This window comes from Callorhinus ursinus, unplaced genomic scaffold (assembly GCF_003265705.2).
Source record: "Callorhinus ursinus isolate GAN/ISIS: 27379988/994484 unplaced genomic scaffold, GSC_fseal_2.0 scaffold2, whole genome shotgun sequence".
Classification (NCBI taxonomy): Eukaryota; Metazoa; Chordata; class Mammalia; order Carnivora; family Otariidae; genus Callorhinus; species Callorhinus ursinus.
This window is the reverse complement of record NW_027397064.1, coordinates 104,630,827-104,654,767: the sequence shown is the minus strand read 5'-3', so window position 1 is coordinate 104,654,767 and position 23,941 is coordinate 104,630,827. Positions and strand designations below refer to the sequence as shown.

The following is a 23,941-nucleotide window of genomic DNA, read 5'->3' as shown; positions in this document are numbered from 1 at the left end:
CCAAGAATCTGTCAATGGAGCCACCAAATAAAATGTTCTGGGAAGAACTAACTTTAGACAATAGATAGCTATTTACCTTAACAGCCTTTTGAACATAGTTGTAATTTTTTTTCTAAAGTTTCCTCACATTTGAACTACAATATAAAATATGAATAATTGTGGCAGCAAGTTCCAGTATAAAGACCATGAACTTGGGAATCCAAAAGAAAGACCTGAGGTTGAACACCGTCTTGGTCACTTTAACTTAATTTTTTGGTTACCAGTTTCATCCTATGTGTGTTGGTAAAATAATGACCACTTCATAAGTTTCATGTATTGTTTTTTCCCTGCAGTATTGTATGACAAGGCCCTGACACAACGCCTGACCTGCAAGAGATCTGCAATGATTGGCGATTCTACTCTCACATCACTTAAAGTGAAAGGATGTCCTCAACTTTTCCTCATCTCCACAAGTATAAGGCTTTCAGGAAAGGACATCTCCTTTCTTGAACAAAAAGTAAAGAAAACAACAAGTAAAGAAAAATATAAGGGAAGGGTTACACTGTTGTCTTTCATCTTCTGGAAACTTCATCTCCTAGAAGAACTGAATTCAGGTGCTTTCTACTTTGAGGATGCATTTAGTTTCCACTTCCGTCCCTGACCTCCAGAGCAAAAAGCCATGCACACTGTACGAAGTCCTGGAAATAGGAGTGAATGTGCCAGGCATCTCTGCACTTCCATTTCCATGGGGGTTACTTTCTCTTTTAGACCCAGTATGTTAGAAACACCTGAACTGGTCTTCAATTAATCTTTAAATATTTGGATTCTCTGTCCCACTAACAAAATGCGGTCTGTAACTGTCTGTTTTCTATGATGTACTATGTGTCTAAGGTAGCCCCAATGGGCCTCAAACATCATCAGGACAATGGCCGTTACCTCTTACTTTCTCAAATGGGACTGTCATCCCTTACAAAGCCATTATGATCTCAAGTACTTTGAAAATAAGTTTCCTCAGAAATATAAGGAATGAGAAAACTCTTTGTGATGGACTTTTTGTTTGTTGTTTGTTTTGCTTGTCTCCCCCACCCTCCCCAGGTAGAAGAATTCCACAAATTCCAGACACAAAGCATAACTCCATTTCAAAGAAAAAATGAGAGAAGTTCAAATTTTCCAAAATTCAAAAATTTTTCTTGGGGAAAGAATAAAGCAAGAGTGGGCGCCTGGGTGGCTCAGTTGGTTAAGCGACTGCCTTCATCTCAGGTCATGATCCTGGAGTCCTGGGATCGAGTCCCTGCCTGCTCGGCAGGGAGTCTGCTTCTCTTTCTGACCCTATTCCCTCTCATGTGCTCTCTCTCTCTCTCATTCTCTCTCTCAAATAAATAAATAAAATCTTTAAAAAAAAAAAGAATAAAGCAAGAGTTTTGTGAGACCGACTTCAGGAACTCAGCGTATTTTTAAAACTTCCTTTTACTTGCTTCATTTCTTGAAAGACAGGTCTGAAATAACAGATAATTTTTCCCCTTCTGCAGCTGGGCAATGTGGTAGCTTTTACCAGCTTCTCTCAGTCATAAACGTGTTTTAATGGACTGACATGTGCTTAATAATACAGGCAGCACCTGGATGCTTTAGAGCAAAGTGCCACCAGGGCCTATCCTATATTAAAACTGCATTATTGACCTGAGGCTTACAAGTCTCTGTACTCAAACATCTTGCCAATTAGAGAGAGGAACAGCCTAGTGCCAGCTCACATTTTCCTTCTTCAAATAGGGAGGACTGAAGTCTAACTTTTATAACTCTGAACATGAAAAATATTGTGTTTCTGAGTGATTAACTCACCTCCATTACTGGAAATTTTATAAATTTTATAAAAGTCCTGTGACTGCACAAATTGACCCAGCTTTTATGACTTTGTGGCGTGAGGTACCTTCTAGCTATAGGTCTTGAGTCAGTTTGGGAGGGAAAGGAATTTGCTGAATAGTTTCTTAACACTGTGCTTAGGATTTTAGATACATTATCTCATTTAATCACCATCATGGCAATCTCCTGATGTAAGAACTTTTTTTTTTAATCTTTTCCATCTCATGTTTTAGGCAAACTCTGAGATGGTCTGTTATGATCCATGACTCCTAATATACACACCTTTGTATAATGCCCTTGGTTTGAGCAGGGCCTAGACTTATTTACTTGTTTCTACTACTGAACAGAGCATGGTAAAGGGATGGAATGCCACACCTGGTGTTAGGTTATAAAATATATTTTTATATATTTTTTGTTTTTGTTTTGAGTGTTCTTACTCTTTCCTGAATCACTCATTTTGGGATAAAAGCACTATCATTTCATGAGGCAGCCTTCTGGAGAGGCCATGGGATAAGTTTGGAAGTGGATCTTCTGAGGCCTGCCAACAGCCACATAAGTTAGCTTGGAAGTAGATTTACCCAGAGCTGAACTTTGAGATGACACTAGCCCCCACCAACTACTTAATTGAAGCCAGAATTACCCAGCCAAGGTGCCCCTGGATTCCTGACTCTTATAAACTAGAACACGATAAACATTTTCAACCACTATATTTTGCTATAGTTTGTTACACAACCATCAGTAACTAATACACTCTCACTTACATATAAGAAAAAGTTAAGAAGTTTATTCAGGGTCATAGAACAGTAAGGGAAAGAGGTAACTTTTTAACTTAAGTTCCAGACCCAGGCTCTCCTACTATTCCAGGGATTCAATGGACTTTTTGTTCACTAAGTGGCAAATGAGCTCTCCCACAGTCTGACCTGATCTTGGGTATTAGGTCATGCCCTTTACTATTTAAATCAATTTTCTCTAATTTATTTGGATAACAAAACTCGCAGTCCAGTCGGAGAAGGAAGACATTTAAGAAAAAAATGTGATGTGGTGTTATCCAGGATGGATATTGACCCAGGATGCCCAGAGGAGGGGTATTTGATTCAGACTGTAGAACCAGGGAGGCTTTTCAAATGATTTGTTGACTTAGGAACATGCCTCAGCCCCTAATATGTTGCCTGGCACATGGTCTAACTTTAGTAAGTACTTGTCGACTAAGTACTACTTCTGGAAGGATAGGACACACTAGTAAGATAACAAAGAGAGAAGGAGGGAAAAAGTTCTACTGTCTCATGTTACAAAAATATCACATGGAAGAGTCAGAGTTTTTAAAAACATGACTTCTTCATAAATCTGTTCCATAGTATTGTTACATATTAGAATTTGTATATTGCCCTAAAAGTCTTTCCAAAATTAGCTATTCGAGGACCAGTTTAAAAAGTTTTGCCATACCTAGAGGCCATATGCATCAGTATTTAATTAATATCTTAAAAATATATTTTAAAAATATTTTTTAATTTAAATATTTTTGTTTATTTACTTGAGACAGAGAGAAAACAAGAAAGCGCAAGGTGGAGGAGGGTCAGAGGGAGAGGGAGAAGGAGAAGCAGACTCCTTGCTGAGCAGGGAGGGGGCTGGATCCCAGGACCCTGAGATCATGACCAGAGCCAAAGGCAGACATTTAACTACCTGAGCCACCCTGGTGCCCCAAAAAGTATTTCTTTAAACTCACTAATTTTCACGTGAAATAATATTTGGTGGCTGTAAAATGTCCACGGAAGTGTGTATGATATACAGGGAAACTACAGGCTTTGAAGCCAGACAAATTCAGGATGAAATTGTTGTTCCATCACTTATTAACATGTGCTTTTGGAAGTTACTTAGCTTCCATGACTCTTCACTTCCTCATCTATAAAGTACCTATAAAATACCTTCCTTCAACGAGCATGATGAAGATTCCATATAATATATGCCATGTCTGTCAAGACGCAGCCACACGTTCAGAAAGTGGTCTCTATTATGCTATATTTAGGTAGGAATTCTTATTGCCACTTCTCAAACAAGTCTGCTGAGGAATAAGGAAATTAAGAGACTTATCAAAGTTTCAATAGATATGTCTGAATTCAGTGGTGTTTTTTTGTTTGTTTGTTTTGTCTTTTTTTTTTTTTTTTTTGAAAAAAGTCATCTCAGGGTGCCTGGGTTGTCAGTTAGTTAAGTGTCTTCCTTCTGCTCAGGTTATAATCTCAGGGTCCTGGGATCCAGCCCCACATTGAGTCAGGCTCCCTGCCCAGCGGGGAGCCTGCTTCTCCCTCTGCCCCTCCCTTCTACTCCACCCCCACTCTCAAATAAATAATATATATATATATTAAAATTATATATTTATGAAAAGTGGCCTCTTCAGACTTAGAGTAAATTAGTGAATACTGGGTCATCCCACATCCCTGAGAGCTGGATTCTGCACATTTTAGTCAGAATCTCAAATGTGCTTTGACTTGGCTGAACAAGAAACCGACCTAACAGTTGTCAGAAGACGGTACCTGTGAGGATTTCAGCTGTGCGTTCGGTCATTTTCTGAATCACAAGTCTCACGGTTCCACCCTCCAGGCTCAGCAACAGGGTTCCCGAGCCCTCAGACAGCTCTGTGGACAGAAGCAGACCATCCTTGTTCCATGTTCGAAACTGGAAACTCACTGAAAGCCCATCAATTTGGGGGGTGCCGGGCAGCAGCAAATAACTGCTGCTGGAGTTGACAAATGTGATGGGAACAATTTGTGGTTCGGAGCAGGAAAAAGTGACATTGCCCTGGAAAACAATAAAAATCAAACATATAAAAGCCATTTTTTATTCTGCAATCTGACAGTTGATATAAACAACCACCTGGAGCTGACCTTAATTTCAGGATCATTCTATATGCAGCTGCAAGTTCTTAAAGGAAAAAGAAAATGTCAGCTTTGTTCAGATATACCTGTGAGACTGTTTCTATTCCTGTTTTATGGATCACACTCTTATCTGCGAGAAGGCCATCGGAGACCCCAGTTGTGGTAGGGGGTGGGATGGGAAGCATCGACATTTTCTAAGGAACAGGTATGAAAACAAGTGCATTCATGAACTGAATAAATATGTACTGCAAATCAACTATGGGCCAAGCACGGGATAAAGTTTAAAGGGATCCACATGAAAAAACTTTGTTATGACTTGGAAGGTGCTACAAGAGAGATAGACACAAGCGCCCAGGGGAGCCTGGTAGAAGAAAGAACTAAACATGTAAAGGTTTCACAAGGGAGGGGATGCTTTCCTGGAACGAAGTGGGGAAGGAGAGTTGTGAGTGTGCCTGGCTAGACTTTTCAGCAAGTGGCATGTTGTATGCAAAATTTAGAGAAATTAGCAAAATTAGATTCCTGGGAATTATGGGGAACTTGTCATTTCTGAACATTAAGTGATGCAGAGAGGGCCAGGGGTCATGATGGAGGTGAGACCAGAAAGATGAATAGAGGTAGAGTTTAAAAGCCCCTTTATGTTTGCTGACATTTATCATCCAAGTTTAGAAACAATAAGATGACACAGTCAGGTTTTAAGCTACTGAAGACGACTTTCAGTAGCATGAGGAGTGGAGGGAGGGGCAGATGGGAAGACTAAAGGTGGGGAATATTAAATGTGCATCAACTAGAATCAGTAGATAAGGAAGAATAGTATTATTTGCATAAGTGAGGGGAAACTGGTCCAAGTTTTCCAGGGGGGAACACCCTGGCTTGACTGGCTGCCTGAATTCAAATTTTCTACTCAGGTGTCCAGATAGGGAGGTTATATACCAAGTACAGCTCCCAGTACTGGAGCAAGTTGATTGTTCAACTACAAAATCCTCATAGTTTGGAAAAATATCCCTATGTCCCAACCATGTCTGTTAATGATAGTCCTGCATTTCTGAAAACAATCAGCAATCTCTAAACAAACTTAAACCGATAGCATATTTCTGATGGTTCACTCATCAACCATGCTGCTAGGAGTGTATGCATGCATTAATCATGTAGTCATTTAGATGTTTCCTCTTCTTTGGGTTAGATCCCCAGAAGTTAATTAATGTGTCAAAGGGCAAGGCCCTCAATATCCATTAAGAAATTGTCTACAGTTCATACTGCCCCACCACGCCTGGCAGTAGGCTAAGTGCTCACAAACATACCTCATGTATTCTGCATAGTAACATGGCATCCATTTAAATAGTTCACAAACTAGGCTTACAGAAGGTAAGTAGCTTAACAAAAGTCATGTGCCTCCTTAGCAGTGACAATGGGATACAAACCTCTGTTTGTCAGACATGGAAGACTTTCCTTTTAGTCACCATCTCTGACACATCCTTCCTCTGCACCAGATAACACCATTCTAAAAATTCTATCCATTTGTTCATGATATCCATTGTTGTTCTAACCTGCATTTAAAAAATTTTCTAGGGCACATGGGGGGCTCAGTTGGTTAAGTGTCTGACTTCTGCTCGGGTCCTGATCTCAGGGTCCTGAGATAGAGCCTCATGTCATCTGGCTCCCCCCTCAGCGGGAAGTCTGCTTCTCCCTTTCCCTCTGCCCCTCACCCAACTCGTGCTAGCTCTCACTCTCTCTCTCTCTCTCTCATTCTCAAATAAATAAATAAAATCTTAAAAAGATTCTGGTGGGCTTCTTTTCAAGAATGAAAATATCCTCACTAATGTCAGATTAATTGAGGCAGAGCTGTCTTTTGGAAGAAGTAAAATCACAAATGTTCCTACAGCAAAGTCCAGAGATAGTAACTACTCTTCCACTTTTTTTTTCTTTTTCTCAGGTCAGTATCACCTCCTCTAGTAACAAATTTGCCAGAGCAAAGCTGTACCCCAAGTTTGAGGCTATGCAGAAGGGAGAATGGTTGGGAGGTAGTGATGAGGCTGTAGGCAGAAGAGTAGGTCATAAAAATGCCTCATTTCCCCATTGATTTAAAATCCAATAATTAGCTCAACCCTGGGTGTTCTCTGGATCTGTAGCCATGGGAGGTGGGGGTCTACAGAAACTGAGATTCTCCTTTTATGTGAGCAATTCACTCACATCTGAGAGGTCTGGGAGACCCCTTCCTCAGACTTGCTCTGTCCACTGAATGTCTAATGGACTTCAGGTACTTAGGAAATAGACAAGGGGACTCAGCAACCCTCGAAGGCCATTCAAGTGTCCTGGCTAGATTCTGGTAGCAAGAAATTTAGATCAATTCTTCAGGGATTCTCCCTGGTTAAGGTAAAGCCATGTGTGGTGATCAACACTTTTCCTCACTGGGGAGGACACCACTGAAATCACTGGGGTGCCCCTGGTTCACTGCAGGTCATGCTCCTCCAGTCCATTCTCCACATCCCTTCACACTGTCCTCTGCTGACCTTCCCTGGTGCAGCTGCCTGAGCTGTCCAAACTTCCCTGTTGTTCAAACATATCCCTGCTATGTTCTCTGATGGCAAGTCCAAGGACAAATGAGTAGGAGAGAAGAGAAAGTAGATGGGAAATGCTTTCCACAACAAATCTGACCCAGCTCTCCTGGCAAGTGAATGTTTCCAGCTCAGCTCCCCATCACACAGCTGCTGTGCTGCCATTTCTGCTTCTAATCCTATCTCAGCTACACTTGCTGTTGGCAGAAACGTCACAGTGTTGAGAAACATCAATATCCACCCCCACCCCCATCGCCCCAGTAGACAGGAAGAAAAAAACATTAGCTAAATGCAAAAGTACTACTTTTGAAATCAGCAGATTATTTAATCTTTCTTAATAATATCATTTGTTACTTCAGAATCCTTCTCAAGGCAGCATTTGAGGGAGTACCCACCATGATTTAGAAACAGCATGCAAGAAGACAATTTACTTTAGGATGTTGTCAAAACAGAAAGTGGCAAAAAGTCTACAGACTATGTTCTACCCTAAGTACCCCTTCAATCTATTAATTCAACTTTCATTCCATCTCCCCCACCGCCACCGCACTGCCTGCCAAAAAGGAAGCTCTGTTTCTCAAACCCCTTATTCCACTGCACATTTAATTCATTAAAGTCAACATTTATTCAAGATTTCTCAAGCATTGTAAAACAATGTATTAAGCACAGGAGTTATCGATAAGTTATAAACATGGTGGAAATCCTTTGCATTAGTCCTTAAATGTACATTTTGACTGTAATAGGTACAAAGTATGCCCTGACACAGGAGCACACTGTGGCCAAATCTTCAACATAAATCAACCAACTCTGGCCCTATAGATGAGATAAAGAAGTCAGTATCACTGTCATGGGTCCCCTTCTCCCCTCCATAAATTACAAGACCTGCAGGGTCTTTCACTGTCCAACAAGGAGGTCACTCTACATTGAAGAAGCTAAATCCTTGGTACCTGATGTGTTTCTCCTGACAACTCCACCATGTCCTGGTTGGATAGTGACCTTCTACTACATGACTGACTGACAGTCAAGACTGGGAGTAGGGCAACAACTGGCACGGGTACCTGGAACACCTGAGTGGGGAACCTTCCTTTGTCCCCAGGGTGGCAGTTCTTAGTGCCCTGTGCTTTCACGTATGCTTTTCATGTGCATACATGCCCATCCTCCAAAAGGCGAGGTACCCAAAAGTGCTGGCCCTAAGATAGAGCAGCCATTTGTCCTTTAGAGACCCCCAGATAATATCCGTATTCCTTCTCAAGGATCCACCATGGCCTTTTCTTCACAACCCTTAAGACATAGAACTTCCCAACCCACCTTTCTCAGACAAAAAGTGATCACTCCAGATGGAGCACAGAACTTTGAATCCCTAATGATCCATGTTCATAGACCATCTTAGAGAGATTGTCCATATCTGTGTAAAAATGCTGTTCTACAACAGCAAACAACAAAAGCTGATACTGTCACCTGTCGTGAGAAGGTTGATGGCCTCCTGTAGGTGGTCAGAACTTGAAACCCAAGAACCAAGTCCATGTCAGAGAAGGAAGCAAACCTTTTTCATTGATTCATCCTCCCCAAGGAGGCCCTTCCTCCAGAGGGCAGAGAAAAACCCCTACCTCACTAATAGCTATGAAGGAGCAGTACACGGTTTTAGACAAAGGAAGCCTATCCTAATCCGGACAGTTACAAAAGGCCTCCTTAGGGAGGTGACACTAGCATTAAGATTTTACAGAGGCACAGGAGTGGCTATGTGGAGAGTTGGAAAGTGTGTTTTCTGATCACAGAGGGAAAGCATTTGCTAAGGTCAGAGGCAGGAAGGTGTATGGCGGGCATAGTCAGAGACTCAACAGAAGGTCAGCTGACTACAATTCAAAAGCCAGCATGTCAGCAGGCAAGATGAAGTCAAAAGGACAGAAAGAAGAACAATCATGTCACTCTTCAGACCATGTTGAGGCACTAGGACTTGATGCTATGGAAAAAAGAGAGTGGGAATAGGGGAAGGGAGATTGATGTAGAGGTTAGGATACACGGTCGTGTGGTGCTTCAGATGCATCCCTCAGGAGGCTGTCGTTAGGGAGTGAAGTGTATTGTGTCAGGAGGAGATGAGTGGCCAAGGGCCACACCTCAGGCAGCTGTTGCAGTTAGTAGACCAGAGCAGTTGAGGGCTTACGGAAGGCTCTATCTAGAATGGCAAAGGCGGAGAGGGAGAAAAGCAGATATTTTGCAGGTAAAATTGATAGGAGGTGCTATGCTGGGTGAAGGGATAGGGAGATCAAGCATAGCTCCCACTCTCCTCTGTTTGAACAAGGGACTTCAGGTAAGAATGAGCAGACAGGGAAGGAAAAGATTTATTTTTTGTTAGATTTCTTTACAGTGCCCCACCTATTTTTCTTCATGTTAGTGTGCACTCAGAGGCAGCGGGCTGTTCAACTTAGGCAGAAATGGATTCTTATCATAAATATTTACTGGAAAACCCATATATTCTGTATGATCCTTATTTTTGGCTACTATAATTTGGAAGATAAATGTAGAGAGTGGACTTGGGATCAAATTAGGCATGATGGTTGTTTTTCTGCTTTCCCAGGTCTGCCAATTTTGGGTAATCCAAGGCAAGTCACTTCTAGAGTCTTAGTTTCCTGTTTTGTGCCCTGAAACCATTGGACTAGTTAGTTTTAAGGTCCCCACTGCTTCCCTATTTCTAGAGTATCTGAGACTAAACACCCACATCCTTATCATCTGTCTTCTCTTTGGAGTGGGGCATAGGCATCATCTGAACCATTCCTATTGTTGAGAAGTGTAACCAAGTATTAACATTTTAACATTTTAAAATACTTTTCTTTATAATAATTCAGGGCATAAGGAAGGACACTTAGGCTTTTCGCCTACCAATTCTTTTCAAACTGCAGGGAACAAAGCAAGGGTCTCTGCAAATGATGACATATATTTAAAATATAGTAAACAGAAAATGATATTGTTTCATATTTAAAAAAAAGATGACCAATTTTTATAAACATAATTAGCAGGGAGTAACAACCAATTGACCGACTATTCTTCTCTCTACCCCCTCTCCAAAAAAAGCTTCCGTAATCACTTTACAAAGAGAATGCTAGGTTAACATTGAATTGCACCAGGATTTACAGTGTTTAACAATTTCTTGGAGATAATAAAATAAGTGAAATTATATGTAACCTGCTTAACTTGGTGCTGGTCCAAGGACCATGCAATGAAAAGCAGAAGAAAACAATAAGAGAGAACACAGCTGCCTCCTTCCAAATAAATCCAAGTCATTCTGCCACCAAATCAGAAGTCTGTCAAATGCTGACTGTATTCCAAACAAAATCCATCCAACTAAAGGCTTTCTTCCATGGTGGATGGGCTCGTCAAAAAGGAGATCTTTAGTAACAGCATAATTACCGTGGTCTCCTGATGACTTGTGAGTGATGAGTAGCTGACAGAGAGAAGTCTATACATTTAAGTCTTTCTCATGTGACCACAGAATGAATCAGATGAACTGTCACAAACAAGACTTATTTTTCATACAGAGGGACAAACTTCAGAAGATGCTGTTCTGCTGTGTACACAGTGGAGGTAATACCATCATGGTCTAAATGTGAGTGCATAATAGAAGGAACAACCCAATATGCAATGAACAGTGAGCTAATGGTTTCTTGTTTGTCAAATGTTGTTAAACATGTAAATCATCATCATTTTTTCATTGGTCAACCAGATATGTTAGCCAGGCCTTAGGAAGCACAGGGAAAAATGCCATAATTTGCTAACAAAACTGAGAAGAAAGACATTCATGAATGGCTTAATTTGTGCCTACTTCACAGCTGTAGGATTGTACATAATCTTTTCCTTATTTTAGATGAGGTCATGGATGTACATGAGACATTTTAGACCATAGCAGCCAAAGTTAACTGTGCCTGGATTTATACCTAGGTGTTACATTTTCCTTATCTTTCTGCTAAAGGATCCACCTTATTTCAAGATTGTTCCTTACTTAACTTGTGTTGGCTTTGCAGACTACAGGTTATGACTAAAGGGGCCATCAGTGATGAATTGTTCATGGGCATTTGTCACTTGTGGGCATTCTTCTCCAGTTAAACTTTGACCAGTGATGATAGACACCACCTTTTTCTAGCTATCTTGGTTTGGCAAGTGCATTCCTTCCCAACACATTTCACTACTCAAAGGTATCTATTCCTGCCTGTGATAGTGATTCAAGCCATTTAACTATTTTGTGGAAGACACCAGAAAGTTACCCTCTGCTTTAAATGATAGTCTTAAAGAACTCATAGATCAAAGGCAACTGAGGAGCCTGCAAGGTCAATGTCCTCTAACTCATTCTCAATCAGGCAGTTTGCCACTACTTCCTGCCTCTTTTTTTTCCTAGGACTTCATTTCACCCACCAAATGCTGCTCACCACCTGACAATAAGACCGTGGCCTGGCTTAGAGTCGACTGGGGAGAGGACAGAGGTAAGACAATTGCTAGGTCCTGGTCTGAGACTTATTAGCCACCTGCTAGCACAGCAGGAAGTGCAATGGAACTGATGCAGTTGGGACGCTGTGGCCTTGAACCTTGGCAGACAATCGGATTGGTTCCCCAGTGGTGGGGGAGGGAGGTGCCCCAGAAAACACACATGTGCATTCACAGTTTACTCTCCCCAAAAGGGGCAAGCCCACACCTTCCCTGAGCCTCTGATGTGGTGATAGGCTGGCCTTGGGGATTGGCGTTAGCTGGAAGATTGGCATGATCCAGAAATCCATCTCCCAGATCTGGAACTCAAGGCCTCTCGCCCTGGAGACACCTAGTTGTCACACTTCTGCCCACCCCTGCAGAAAAACAGAGGGGAAAACAACAACAACAACAAAATAATTGAAAGAGTAGATCAGCATTTATCCGTTGAAAAGAAACCTGAGGTCATTGATAGAAGTAGGCTAGGAAAATAACTTGACCAAAGTTAGGATGAGTCTGAATCTAGTCTGGGGAACAAGGCAGTGGCTTAGATAGAGAGGCTATGTGAGTGGCTAGGGGAGACGGAGGATTGGTAGCCAGTCTACTCCCACTGGGATTCCTCAAATATTGTCACAGCCAAGTCCCAGTACATCCCTTCCTTGGGTCCTGAGTAGAGATGGTATGTCAGGAATGGCTGTCGTGCTGTACCAGAAAACCAATTTTTAAGACCTCAAGGGAATATAGCAGACCCATCTTGAGGTTCTGCTTACCTTGATTGGTTTTAGAGTTTCCTAAATGTGCACTTCTAAGGGTTATATTGCTGTGCTAAGCTGTTATTTACAAAACATTTTCATTGTGGGTGTTTGTTTTATTTTTAATCATCATCCAGACATCACAACACCCTGGTGAGTAAAAAATAAAGCTAGCAGTGCGAGGCTGAGTTTCAATCAGGAAGCATCAAACAAAGCCAATCAAGCATTTATAAGCTGGGGGAAAATGATCTTGATTCAATCTAATTTGTGGGGAAAAATTTCAAAGTCAGTTCTTGATTTTCCAAATGAGTACAGCCATTTCTAATTTGATTTGTCTGAAAACTCCCAGGACTGACTGGCAAGCTATCGGTAAATGTAGAGGAAAGGCTGCCTTGTAAGCTAAAGCTATTTTTAGGAGCAGCAGGATGCCAAATTAGGGTATTTTTTAATGTTTAGACAAAGATAGCCTCCTTCATTCTTTTATTTATGTATTTAAACAGATATTTATTAAGCAGTTCCTATAGACCAGGCTCAGTCCTAGTGGCAAGGACACAGCCCAGGAGACAGGTAGGCTCAGAACTTGCACACCTGGAGCTTGCACTGCGTAAGATGAAGGACATGAAATGTGTCATCACAAGTATGATTAGGTGGCGGGAGGGAGAAGTCTACGTTGATGGAACAGCATGTAACAGGGACTCCTGAAGTACCTTTTGATTTGGATGATAAGTAGGAAGAAGTGGGAGTGGGAACAGGATTGGGGTCGAGTATGAGAAAGCAGAGGGGGACAACCACTGGAAAGAAAGTCATGGTACAATTTTGGAATTTAAGGGAGACTAGATACCTGACATTAGTCTATACAGGTAACATCTTGTTTCTGCCAAAGAAGGCCTTCGAGGATAGAGATCATGGCCCTTTGGTTTCCTTTGAGGGTTACCTAGGGGAAGCATCTTTAATAATGAAGGGAATGCCCCACTTATGGCCGAAGAGCATGGGTACACTGGCAGGTGGTTCCCCACATGGCCTGCTTCTCCAGTTTTCCACAAGCTGGCTATATGTACATATCAGTAAACAGGGACCCACTGAGAGCCACATGCTGCCTTTGGCTTCTCTCTTGACTTTCTTCTATTTTGCCCACTCACCAAACTCTCAATTTTATCTCCTTGGCTGTGGATGCAGTATTAGTTCCATGCCTGTGTGTGCCCGTTTCTGGCCCCATATTTCATGCTTATTCCCTGTGCATTAAAGATGAACACCCCACCTGAGTTTCAGGTTTTACGAATAGTGGTTTCTTTCACCTAGAAACAAACCCCAGAAGAGGTCCTTGGGAGCTAGGGACTGAAAGGGAATGACAAACGCACCCAAGATTAAACTGATAAACTCTCAGTTTAGCTGTAACTACCCTGAACACTCTTTAATTTCTATTTCCAAATATTGTGCAAAGTTATTTGGAAATATGAATCAAGAAGCTTAAGAATATTAATAATCCTTTTTGACACTTTCACTTCTAGAAATCTATTTTCAGTAAATAATCTGAAATTAAACCAAGATTTACACACTAAGCAACCATTATTTATAATAATACAAACCTGGCTCTAAAATTAGAAGAATAGTTAATGTAAATTATGGTATATACATATGACATACTATTTTGCCACCACTAATAACGATTTTTATGGTAAGTATGAAAATTGCTTTTAATATAACATCAGATGAACAGAACACAAATTGCATGTACAAATCAGATAAAATATATCTATATATAAATATGTAGGTATAGAAGAGAGACTACTTTGCTAAATAGTGGCTCTAACTGGCTTGTCAAATTATGGGGATTTTTATTCACATAATTATTTTATTCTCCATTTAAAATTTATTTAAAATGAAAACTTAAAACTTTTATAATGGAAGTTTAAATTAACTAGTTTCTCAAGCATCATTTGAAAGTTTCATGACAACAATATTGAGAATTAGTAACTGCTATCAGTCAAGGGCATTAGTGTGGATTATTGAGAGAAATAAATAATAGTAGTTAATCCAAGAAGGGACAGAAGTAGCTGGATATGAAATCCAATGACTACTAGTTTTCAAATTGTTCCCACACCTGAATAATTTCAGAATTGTTTGTCCCCTCCATTGCATCTCTAGTTATATGTCTACTCCACCAAAGTAAGCAAAGGTGACAAGTCATTATGGTGGTAAAGTCAAAAGAAAGTATCATGTGTGAGTGTGTGTGTGTGTGTGTGTGTGTGTGTGAGAGAGAGAGAGAGAGAGAGTGAGAGAGAGTATGTGTTTACTTTTTCCTTTTGAGTAAACTTTCTTGTACAAAAAGCTTGGCCCACAAAGCAAATTTCCACTCTACAAGCATGTACATGATGCCTCTTTAGACTAAATTCACTTCAGTGAGGAACAAACGTTCTTAGCTCTGAAAACATAGTATGGGCTTCTTGTGTCCTAGGAAGAGACTGAAAAGTATCAAGTGTGTGTGCAGGGCAAGTACCCTTACCTTGCCTAGAAAATCAAGCAAATTTATAGCTCAAAAGTGAAAACATTTAAAAGTCAACTTCTCAATTTTATCAATAATGATCTAAAAATGAGAAGAAACATATCTAATTCTGATTATTGCTATTATCTCTAAATAAACATTTTAAGAGTTTTCCTAATAAAAATAACTTCAAAAATAGAAGCTAAAACTGTAGTACTTATATTTGGGGTGGTGAATATGCTAGATCAACACTGTCTAAGAGAAATATGATGTGAGTCACATATGTAATTTAAAATTTTCTGTAGCTGGGACACCTGGGTGGCTCAGTTGGCTAAGGTTCTGCCTGGCAAAGGTCAGGATCCCAGGGTCCTGGGATGGAACCCTGAGTCAGGCTTCCTGCTCAGCTGGAAACCTGCTTCTTCCTCTCCCTCTGTCCTCCCTCCTCTCCCACCGCATACCCTTCTCTCTTCCTCGTTTTGCTCTCTCTCTCTCTCAAATAAATAAATAAAATATTTAAAAATAAATATTTTTTTCTGTGGCTATATTAAAAAGAAAGAAGTAAAGCGAAAGAGATTAACTTAATTTTAATTTGAATACTGGGTTATTTACCTCAATACATGCAAATATTATTTAAATATGTAGTCAATATTAAAATTTTTGAGATGTGTGTGTTCTTTTTTAATCTTTCCAGCACATCTGAATTTGATCTAGCCACACTTCAAAGGTTCAATAGCCACACATGGCTAGTGGCTACTATAATGGATTAGAGTGTCCTCATAATGGTGATGGTAGACCTTGACGCCGAATTAAAAACTGTAACTGTAATTCTTATATATGTGATCTTTACTGTTCAGAAAGACATGGGCAGAGATCCCTAGTTAGCTATTCAAAATCCAATCTCCTTGCCTTTCTCGTAGTGGAACTCCAATTTATTTGAGGCAATACTATGTTCAAGTGGGTAGCTACATGTCCCAACTCCCCCTGCAGATCTATATGCTCAGGTGACTTAGTCTGGTCTACGAGGCATAGCAGGGCAGAAGCATTGGTTGGGACTTCCTGGAAGCCTTAAAAAGTGCTGACTTAGCTGACAGGGATACTCCTTTGCCTCTGTTTTTTTCCCCTCCTTTGAAGCTTTGCATTTAGATATGATACCTTAAGTTCCAGAAGCCTACTGGGACTCTGAGGATAGAAGCCACGGAGTAAGAATGGCTTCTTTGAAGGGTGGAATAGTCTGAGTCTCTAACCACTTCCTGGAGCTTCCAGTTTCTATGTTATTGTTTTGTTGAGGGGGCAGGGGAGGGTATAGATAACTAATACAAGTACTTCCAGTGGTCTTCAGATAATACAATTTTAAGTGGTTGTTAGGAGATAAATTGTGTTTCCCCAGAATTCATATGTTGAAACTCTAACCCCCAGTACTTCAGAATGGGACAGTGTTTGGAGATGAGACCTTTAAAGAAGGGATTAAATTAGTATGAGGTCATTAGGGTGAGCTCTAATCCTGTCTAACTGATGTCCGTACAAGAAGAGGAACATTAGACACAGAGAAAAATCAGCTGTCTGGAGACACAGAGGAGAGGCCAGTTAAGGACCTGGGCAGAAGGTGCCCATGTGCAAGCCAAGGAGAGAGGCCTCAGGAGAAGCCAAACCTGCTGACACCTGACCTCAGACTCCTACGCTCTAGAACTGTGAGAACATAAATTTCTATTGTTTGTACCAAGCCAGCCAATGGTAATTTGTTATGGAAGTCCTTGTAAACTAATACAGTGATAGAGGGTTTTTAAATAATTCTCCTTTTGAAATGTTTGTGTTGAAAGGTATTTTAGACAATTTTTAAAGGATTTTATTTATTTATTTGACAGAAAGAAAGAGTGCACAAGCAGGGTGAGTGGCAGGCAGGAGAGGGAGGAACAGGACCCCGAGATCACAACCTGAGCCGAAGGCAGATGCTTAACCGACTGAGCCACCCAGGCGCCCCTGAAAGGTATTTTAGATGTTCTAAGGAATGTTTCTCAGTCACAGTACCAGAAAGAATAAGTTAATCATGAAGTTTGTCCAACTACATAGTAACCATATTGGATGGAGAAGCCACAACTCCTGACTCATACAGTGGTTTTTCTGTGGACCAGAACCACTTCTGCATCAGAGATATAGAAATCATTAGTGGCAGTAGATATCCTGAAGATCATATTTTTTGGAAGACTTATTTGTTTATTTACTTGAGGGAGAGAGAGATAGAGCACGTGCAGAGGGAGAGAGAGAAGCAGACTCCCCACTGAACAAGGAACCCAATGTGGGGCTTAATCCCAAGACCCTGAGATTATGACCTGAGCCAAAGACATACTCTTAAGTGACTGGGCCACCCAGGCACCCCCCAAAGATCATCTAATTCTCTACCTCAGGTGGCTAAGAGTTAGGTGGTGTCAAGGATCTCTTACTTATATGTGAAGATCACTGAGTATAGAGAGGAACAGCTTCCCTTCAGAAGATGCTTCTACTCTCCAGTGTTAAATAAGGAGACATCCTCATTGCTAATCAGATGCTGCAAGTTTGTCATGGTATAATCATCCCAGTACAAGCGTAAATAAATATTTCTTAAGTACGTATGATCTGTAGTATGCTAGCTTCCTAGATGGGAATTCAAATCCTATCTTCTCCTATTAAAAAAAAAAGCCATTCATTTATTCAACATTTGTTGATCATCATTTTTTTGATGTAATGTTACTTTAGCTAAAATTTAGAAACTCAGTGATTAGAGCAGGATATAAAATGTGCATTAAGCATATCACAGCAGATGGACATGGATTTGGCATCAGAAAGGCCAGGGATAAGGGCACCTGGGTGGCTCAGTCGTTAAGCATCTGCCTTCAGCTCAGGTCATGATCCCAGGGTCCTGGGATCGAGCCCCGCATCGGGGTCCCTGCTCAGCGGAAAGCCTGCTTCTCTTTCTCCCTCTCCCACTCCCCCTGCTTGCGTCCCCTCTCTTGCTGTGTCTCTCTCTGTCAAATAAATAAAATCTTTAAAAAAGAAAAAAAGGCCAGAGATATAAATTTCCTAATTATGTATCTTGGACTACTGTCTTTAATAGCATTAAGACCCATGATTCTCAACTTCTAAATGAAACCACAAATAGTTGTCCGTTTCATAGGATGGAATCAAAGATTGAAATAGATAAATTTTCATATTTGAAAAGAGTGTCTGGCACATACTAAATGTTCAATACATTACTATTTTCATTACAGACTATGTTGATAAGAAGGGAAAAAAAGAAGATACACGAAAGAATATTCCTTTTAAAAAAGAAGACTGAAAAATCTACATTGGCATAGCATTTATGGTTGCCTTTTTTTGATGGGAATGCAGGTGATTTTTTTCTTTCTTTCTATTTTCTGTGTTTTCCAAATTTCCTATAATATGTAAACATGAATTCTCTTGTGAAAGGTGAGAATTACATATAATTTTTAAAATACTTATTGGTCCATATGCTGGTTATTTAATTATATTGGTGGGGGGACTGTGATTCTTGTGCTTTCCCAGAACAGTATCAGCTCTAATTATCTCACACATTTATAAAACATGGGGACCCACTGCTTCTTAAAAAGGGTATGAGGTTGTAGGGAAATTGGTCCCAAAGCACTGAAATTTGACACATACCCTGGTTACAAACACTTAATTTTATAAGTAAAAACATGAAAGAAAAAAAAAAAAGATGCTTCGATTGTCTTAACGGTTTTTGCCAGTCATGATACTTACTGTTAAAAGTTAAAAGTCTGGCAAAATTCATGTGCTTTCTAGTTTCTTGGAAGAATAAAGGACAGGCTCTTGCTATTGATGCAATATGGAGTATTGTATTTGCCTGTGAATATAGAATGATGAGCATTCACCAAAACCTCAGCCTATAAAACGAAGAGTATCTTCTGGAACTGCCTGATCTTCCATTCACCTTGAGAAACTAGCATTGAATGCTCTGTCCTCATGGTTTGATTCTCAGCGATGTTTGTGCAGTGCTCCGCAAAACCATACTGTGTTTATAAACTTCCACAATGCATCATCCAAAACTGAGGTAAATGGTGGATTTTAGGGCATGCCCTCAGCCCCAAATCTATTCAGTCACAGGATTTCTATCAGACACATCTCCTGTGGCTTATGGAGGCTGAATGTGTCCATTTAGCCATATCCTTGATCTCAGGGTACTTTTCTTAAAGGCCTAGTCAATCATTTCATTTTAAAATTATTTTTAAATTATCCTTATTATTTTTAAAAAAGAAAATGTATTTATTTAGCTACTGGACTGTATTGAGGCAATAAGGACATATATGAATGTCCTTCAAAGGGCTTGTTTCCTTGGCAGAAGCAAGGTAAGTTTTGGAACTTATTGTCAGGGAGGAAATGGATAAAATAATTGACCTCCTTGGTTAAGAATAGATAACCCCAAAGGCTGACTTGGGAGCAGAAGGATGAGCTAAACTAGGATATTAGAGAAAAAAGGTGGAAAGAAATAGCAAAGAAATAAAACTATTTCAAAGGAGGGTAGTGAGTTGCATGAGAAAACCTTGAGGTGAAATATGGGAATAAGTTTTAGGAGAATTTTGGCATAGCAAATACTCATCAGAGGGGTAAATTGTTTGGGTGATTCAAAGCAGGTCTACCTACAGCACACCCCAAACTTTTTGAGTATGAGAAATTCCTTTTTATGTAATAAATTACATGGACCTATAAAAGAGAATAAGTGTAAAGTTTCACTATTTTCTATTGAGGAAATAAGTCATGACAAAATGAAATAAATTAATACCTCCCTACTCACAAGAGCCTGTACCTGTATTTAAGAGTTTGTTCTCATACAGCTGTGAGACATGCTGTGATTGCCCAAAGCTATGCTCAGGTGATGTTAAAACATAAACATGCACGTGCCTCCCTTTGTCTTCCCTACCCCCTCTTCCCAATGTCCTGTGCCTCTGGTTTTTAACCTACAGTTTAAAAGGAAGAAAAGAGATTAGAGAGTATGTCAGTTATCCATTTCTGAGTTTCAGCTTCAAAGCCACCCTTTGCCCGCTTTTGACACTAAGATTGGACCCTGTAAACATATCCTGCCCAAATGTTAGGATTTGCCAGTAGAGGGCACTAGAGAGCCACCGCGCGGAGATACCATTTGGCCCACTTCTCTACTGGCTTCCTGTCCTCCATTGTTGATAGTCAGTGGGGAAACCACTAATCCTGCACACTTGAGCTCCAGCTGCGCCCTCAGCTTACACTTTCCCCACTGGTAGCAGCTCCCACAGGCAGCTTAGACCTGTGCAGCCTGGCAAGCTTTGTTGCTATCAGCAGACTGCATGGTCCCCTGGTAACTATCCACTTTGAAGAGGTGTGAATCTCAGCCTGAGAGGCAGGCAGGGGGAGCTTTCCTTGTCACTAGTCCCTTCACTGTCTATTTTCCCGCAGTCTAGAGAAAGTACCTGATTTTTTACACTTGCTCTTTCTGGACCATTAAGTCGTCTTTTACCCATTTTAGCAGTTAACCACCTTTTACTACTAACATTAAAAAATATATATATATGTATATATATATATATATAATTTTTTTCTTTTCAAACAACCTGGACCTTGACAGAGGTGTCTTCTAAATCTTGTGGCACAAAGTGAAGAGCTTCTAAGAAGCCAGTCCAGCTGTCCCACAAGGAACAGATTCAGTGTCAGGTCCCTATTTCTTGAGGTCCTGATGATTCAACAAGGAGAATTTATATAAGATTATTAGGATCTTATAAATTTAAAAGAGACACAGAATTTTAAAAAGACACAGAAAAGTTTGAATTTATCTATTATTTTTGTAATCTAAAATGTATTCCAGAGCTCTTAACTTACTGTCTATAGTTGGACTTCAGGAGTATCTAGTGCTCCCAAAACATTATACAACATAAAATATTTTCATGGTTTTCATTTTATTCTTCAAGGGATATGTGGTCCCTAAAATATTAATAATCACTGACCTAAAATCTTTAGAGTTGTTCTTGTAGAAGGCCATTTACACAACAGGATAGACATAGCCATAGGACTATGGTCTTCATGGGGAACATACAATGAGAAATGGTGAACAAAGTGGGGCAATAAAAATAATTATAACCCTATTATTAGCTATTAGTGATTCAATGCCTATAATATCCCAGGAGTCACCAATCTATAAAGTAGGTATTTATTAGATTTATTACTTCTACCTTGAAGGTAATGACACTGAAATATGATGAGGTCAAGTAATTTTGTCTGGATTCTATAGCTATTATATGGTGATGGTGGGATTTAATCTTACAGCCTTCAAAGATTATACTCTTATTCAACACATAGTGCCTTCATTATGTACGTTTCAACATGATTAGTGGCACAAAAAGGTATGTTTATTTTGTTTCCCAGAAATACTATGTCCCCATTTTGAATTTCCATGCCCCTGTTCAAAACGCCTTCTTATTACCTTGGAATTGTCCAAATTGTTCTTCAAAACCTACATCAAGTTCCTGCACATTCATGAAGTCTTTTCTGAACCTACTAGCCCTGTGATTTCTCTTCCTTAATTCTTGTAACATATTTTGCATCTTGTCAACAGTTTTCAGTGGCCAGGGAAATGGTGCTCAGGAGCACTTTTGGGAGGGCAGGGCTGTAGTCAAAGTAAGAAAGCAAGAAGCTATAAAACCAAATGGAATCATTGAGAGAATCACTGATAATCATTGAGAGCAGGGGCGCCTGGGTGGCTCAGTCGTTAAGCGTCTGCCTTTGGCTCAGGTCATGATCCTAGTGTCCTGGGATCGAGCCCCGCATCGGGCTCCCTGCTCCGCAGGAGGCCTGCTTCTTCCTCTCCCACTCCCCTGCTTGTGTTCCCTCTCTCACCTGTGTCTCTCTCTGTCAAATAAATAAAATCTTTAAAAAAAATCATTGAGAGCAATCAAGGTAGCAAAATGAATAAAAAGTATATGTCAAACTATTAAGGCAAATGAGAAGAGATGAGGAGGGCTGGCCATCAAGATGGTGGCTGGGAGACTAGAAAGCACGTTATAAGGAGACAGGCAAAGTAAGTGCATCAGCTCTTAATTCTGAGTTCTGAAATGGTTACCCAATGCCCAGTATGTGGATACTGGGGCAGAGAGAGGGTTAAAGTTTCCCATCCTTTGAAGGCAAGGATCACTTGCTATGAGCACAGTAGATACTCAATAAACTATGTTTTGATGATGATGATGAATCAAATGCTGAGTTATGTCATGTAGTAGAAGTGTGAGTGTCACAGCAAAGAAAGCATAATGGAGCTGAGTGGTGAAAGGTGCTGTGAAAGAAGGTGTGATCTGGAATGGCCACACAAGGCTAGCAGGCACAGCACATTTGACACTGCACCATTCCCAAACCCACCCATGGTGGATTCTGCCTATGGATCATAGCAGCTTCTTCTTCGGTACACACTGGACCTGGTGCCGTGATTCTCCCTAGCACTATGCTCCAGAGAGCCACAGACAATCCACTGGGGTTAACATAGGCAGGGCAGGAATGCAGCAGGTTCACCCTAGTATATCCTAAGGGTTTTTCCATTTTTAAGGTTTTGAAACTTCCTAGTTATTTGCTATAAAGCCACAGCCCCAAAGATCCTAAGTGTCTCCCTAAACCTGGTCTTGTCTGCCTGATTGCCAGTTCTCTCTGGGCCTCCCCACAAGGCAACAACTCAAGGTCCATGGTTGGCACCCCCTGGGGCTTCAGTACTCTGTTCCTCCTCAAGAAGTCATTAAATCTTTTGAGTCTCATCCTGATTCAGAAGGTTAACCCTACTTGTGAGTTTAGAGAAGGATTTTGGTTTGGGGCTAGGTCAGGAAAGAGCCGAAGAAGAAAAGCAGCTCAGTACCGGAGCAACATGGAATGAAAAGGCTTAGAAGTGGGTATGCATAGAGTGAATTCCAGACACAGTGAAGCATCTAGGCCTGCCTAGAAGAGAAACATTGACAAGAAACTGTGGCAGATAAACTTCAGTATATTGGAGGAGCTGATTATGAAGGATTCAAAACCCAAGCACAGAAGGTTCCATCACCGAATACAAGAGCCACTGGTTGCAAAAGGCTGAGGGAGAGAAAAAGTCCCTGTGCAAGACTCTCGGCCACATAGTTAAATGCAGAAGGAAGAGCCTGGCAGGCAGATCCTGGCAACTGGACATGCTGAGAGCCACAAGGTCAGTGAGGAGCTCCTGCCAAGATCACAGCCAGGAAGCTGTAAGGGAGTTAGCCTCTTCTAGGCACTGCCTCTGCTGCCATCTCTCATCCTCTGGCTGAAGGCAAGGATTCTGCCCCCACGCTCCCACATTGAAGAGATACCCCAGAGAGATTTATTTGGCAACTGGCAAACTACATAGAGGCCATTTCTGAAACACCTCATTGGTCTTCAATTCCCAGGTAAGCAGTGCTATTCACGAATCTGCCCAGCCTTTTATTTATTTATTTATTTTTTTGCCACTTTGGTGTGAAAGTCATTCAAGGCCCTAGGGGAAAAAAAATAGATGTATAATAAAAATGAATAAAAGCTGATGGTGTAGTGCTTTCTGGAAGAAGAGGAAGAAGACTGTGAATGACACAGCCGCTGACTATATTATCATTGACTTTCCCTGGTCCTGGGCATAAAGCATCGTTCAGTATAAACTGTGGATAATGATGTCTGCCCCTGTCTGCCTCTCACAGAGGTTTCAGGGACAAAGGAGTGAACACAACCACAGGTCCATCTGCCACCCCTCTTTACTCTCCTCTGATATTAGCATCGTGATGTGTAGCATCATGATTATAAGACAGCTCTCTGAAACAAGATGTCTTCAAATGAAGGGATTATCATTGCTGGTATTATTGTGGGGGGGGAGAGCATAAAGAAAAAAAACACACTCAACTCATTAGCTGGAAGTTTTGCAGAAGAAAAGAACCTGAGTTGATTTCAAGTTTCATTTAGACCTGCTCTTTTTGTTTTTTAATTTTTCTGTTGAGGTATAACTAACAT

At 40.6% G+C, this 23,941-nt stretch overlaps 1 protein-coding gene across 1 annotated transcript in view; it reads right to left on the bottom strand.

The window, feature by feature from the left end:
• The window catches only part of CNTNAP5 (contactin associated protein family member 5), an 872,890-nt gene that overhangs the window by 403,644 nt on the left and 445,305 nt on the right, over positions 1-23,941 (bottom strand). The window contains exon 8 of the mRNA XM_073885276.1: positions 4,365-4,629. Within this exon, the coding sequence (XP_073741377.1) occupies positions 4,365-4,629 (265 nt within the window). The remainder of the gene's footprint in view (positions 1-4,364; positions 4,630-23,941) is intronic.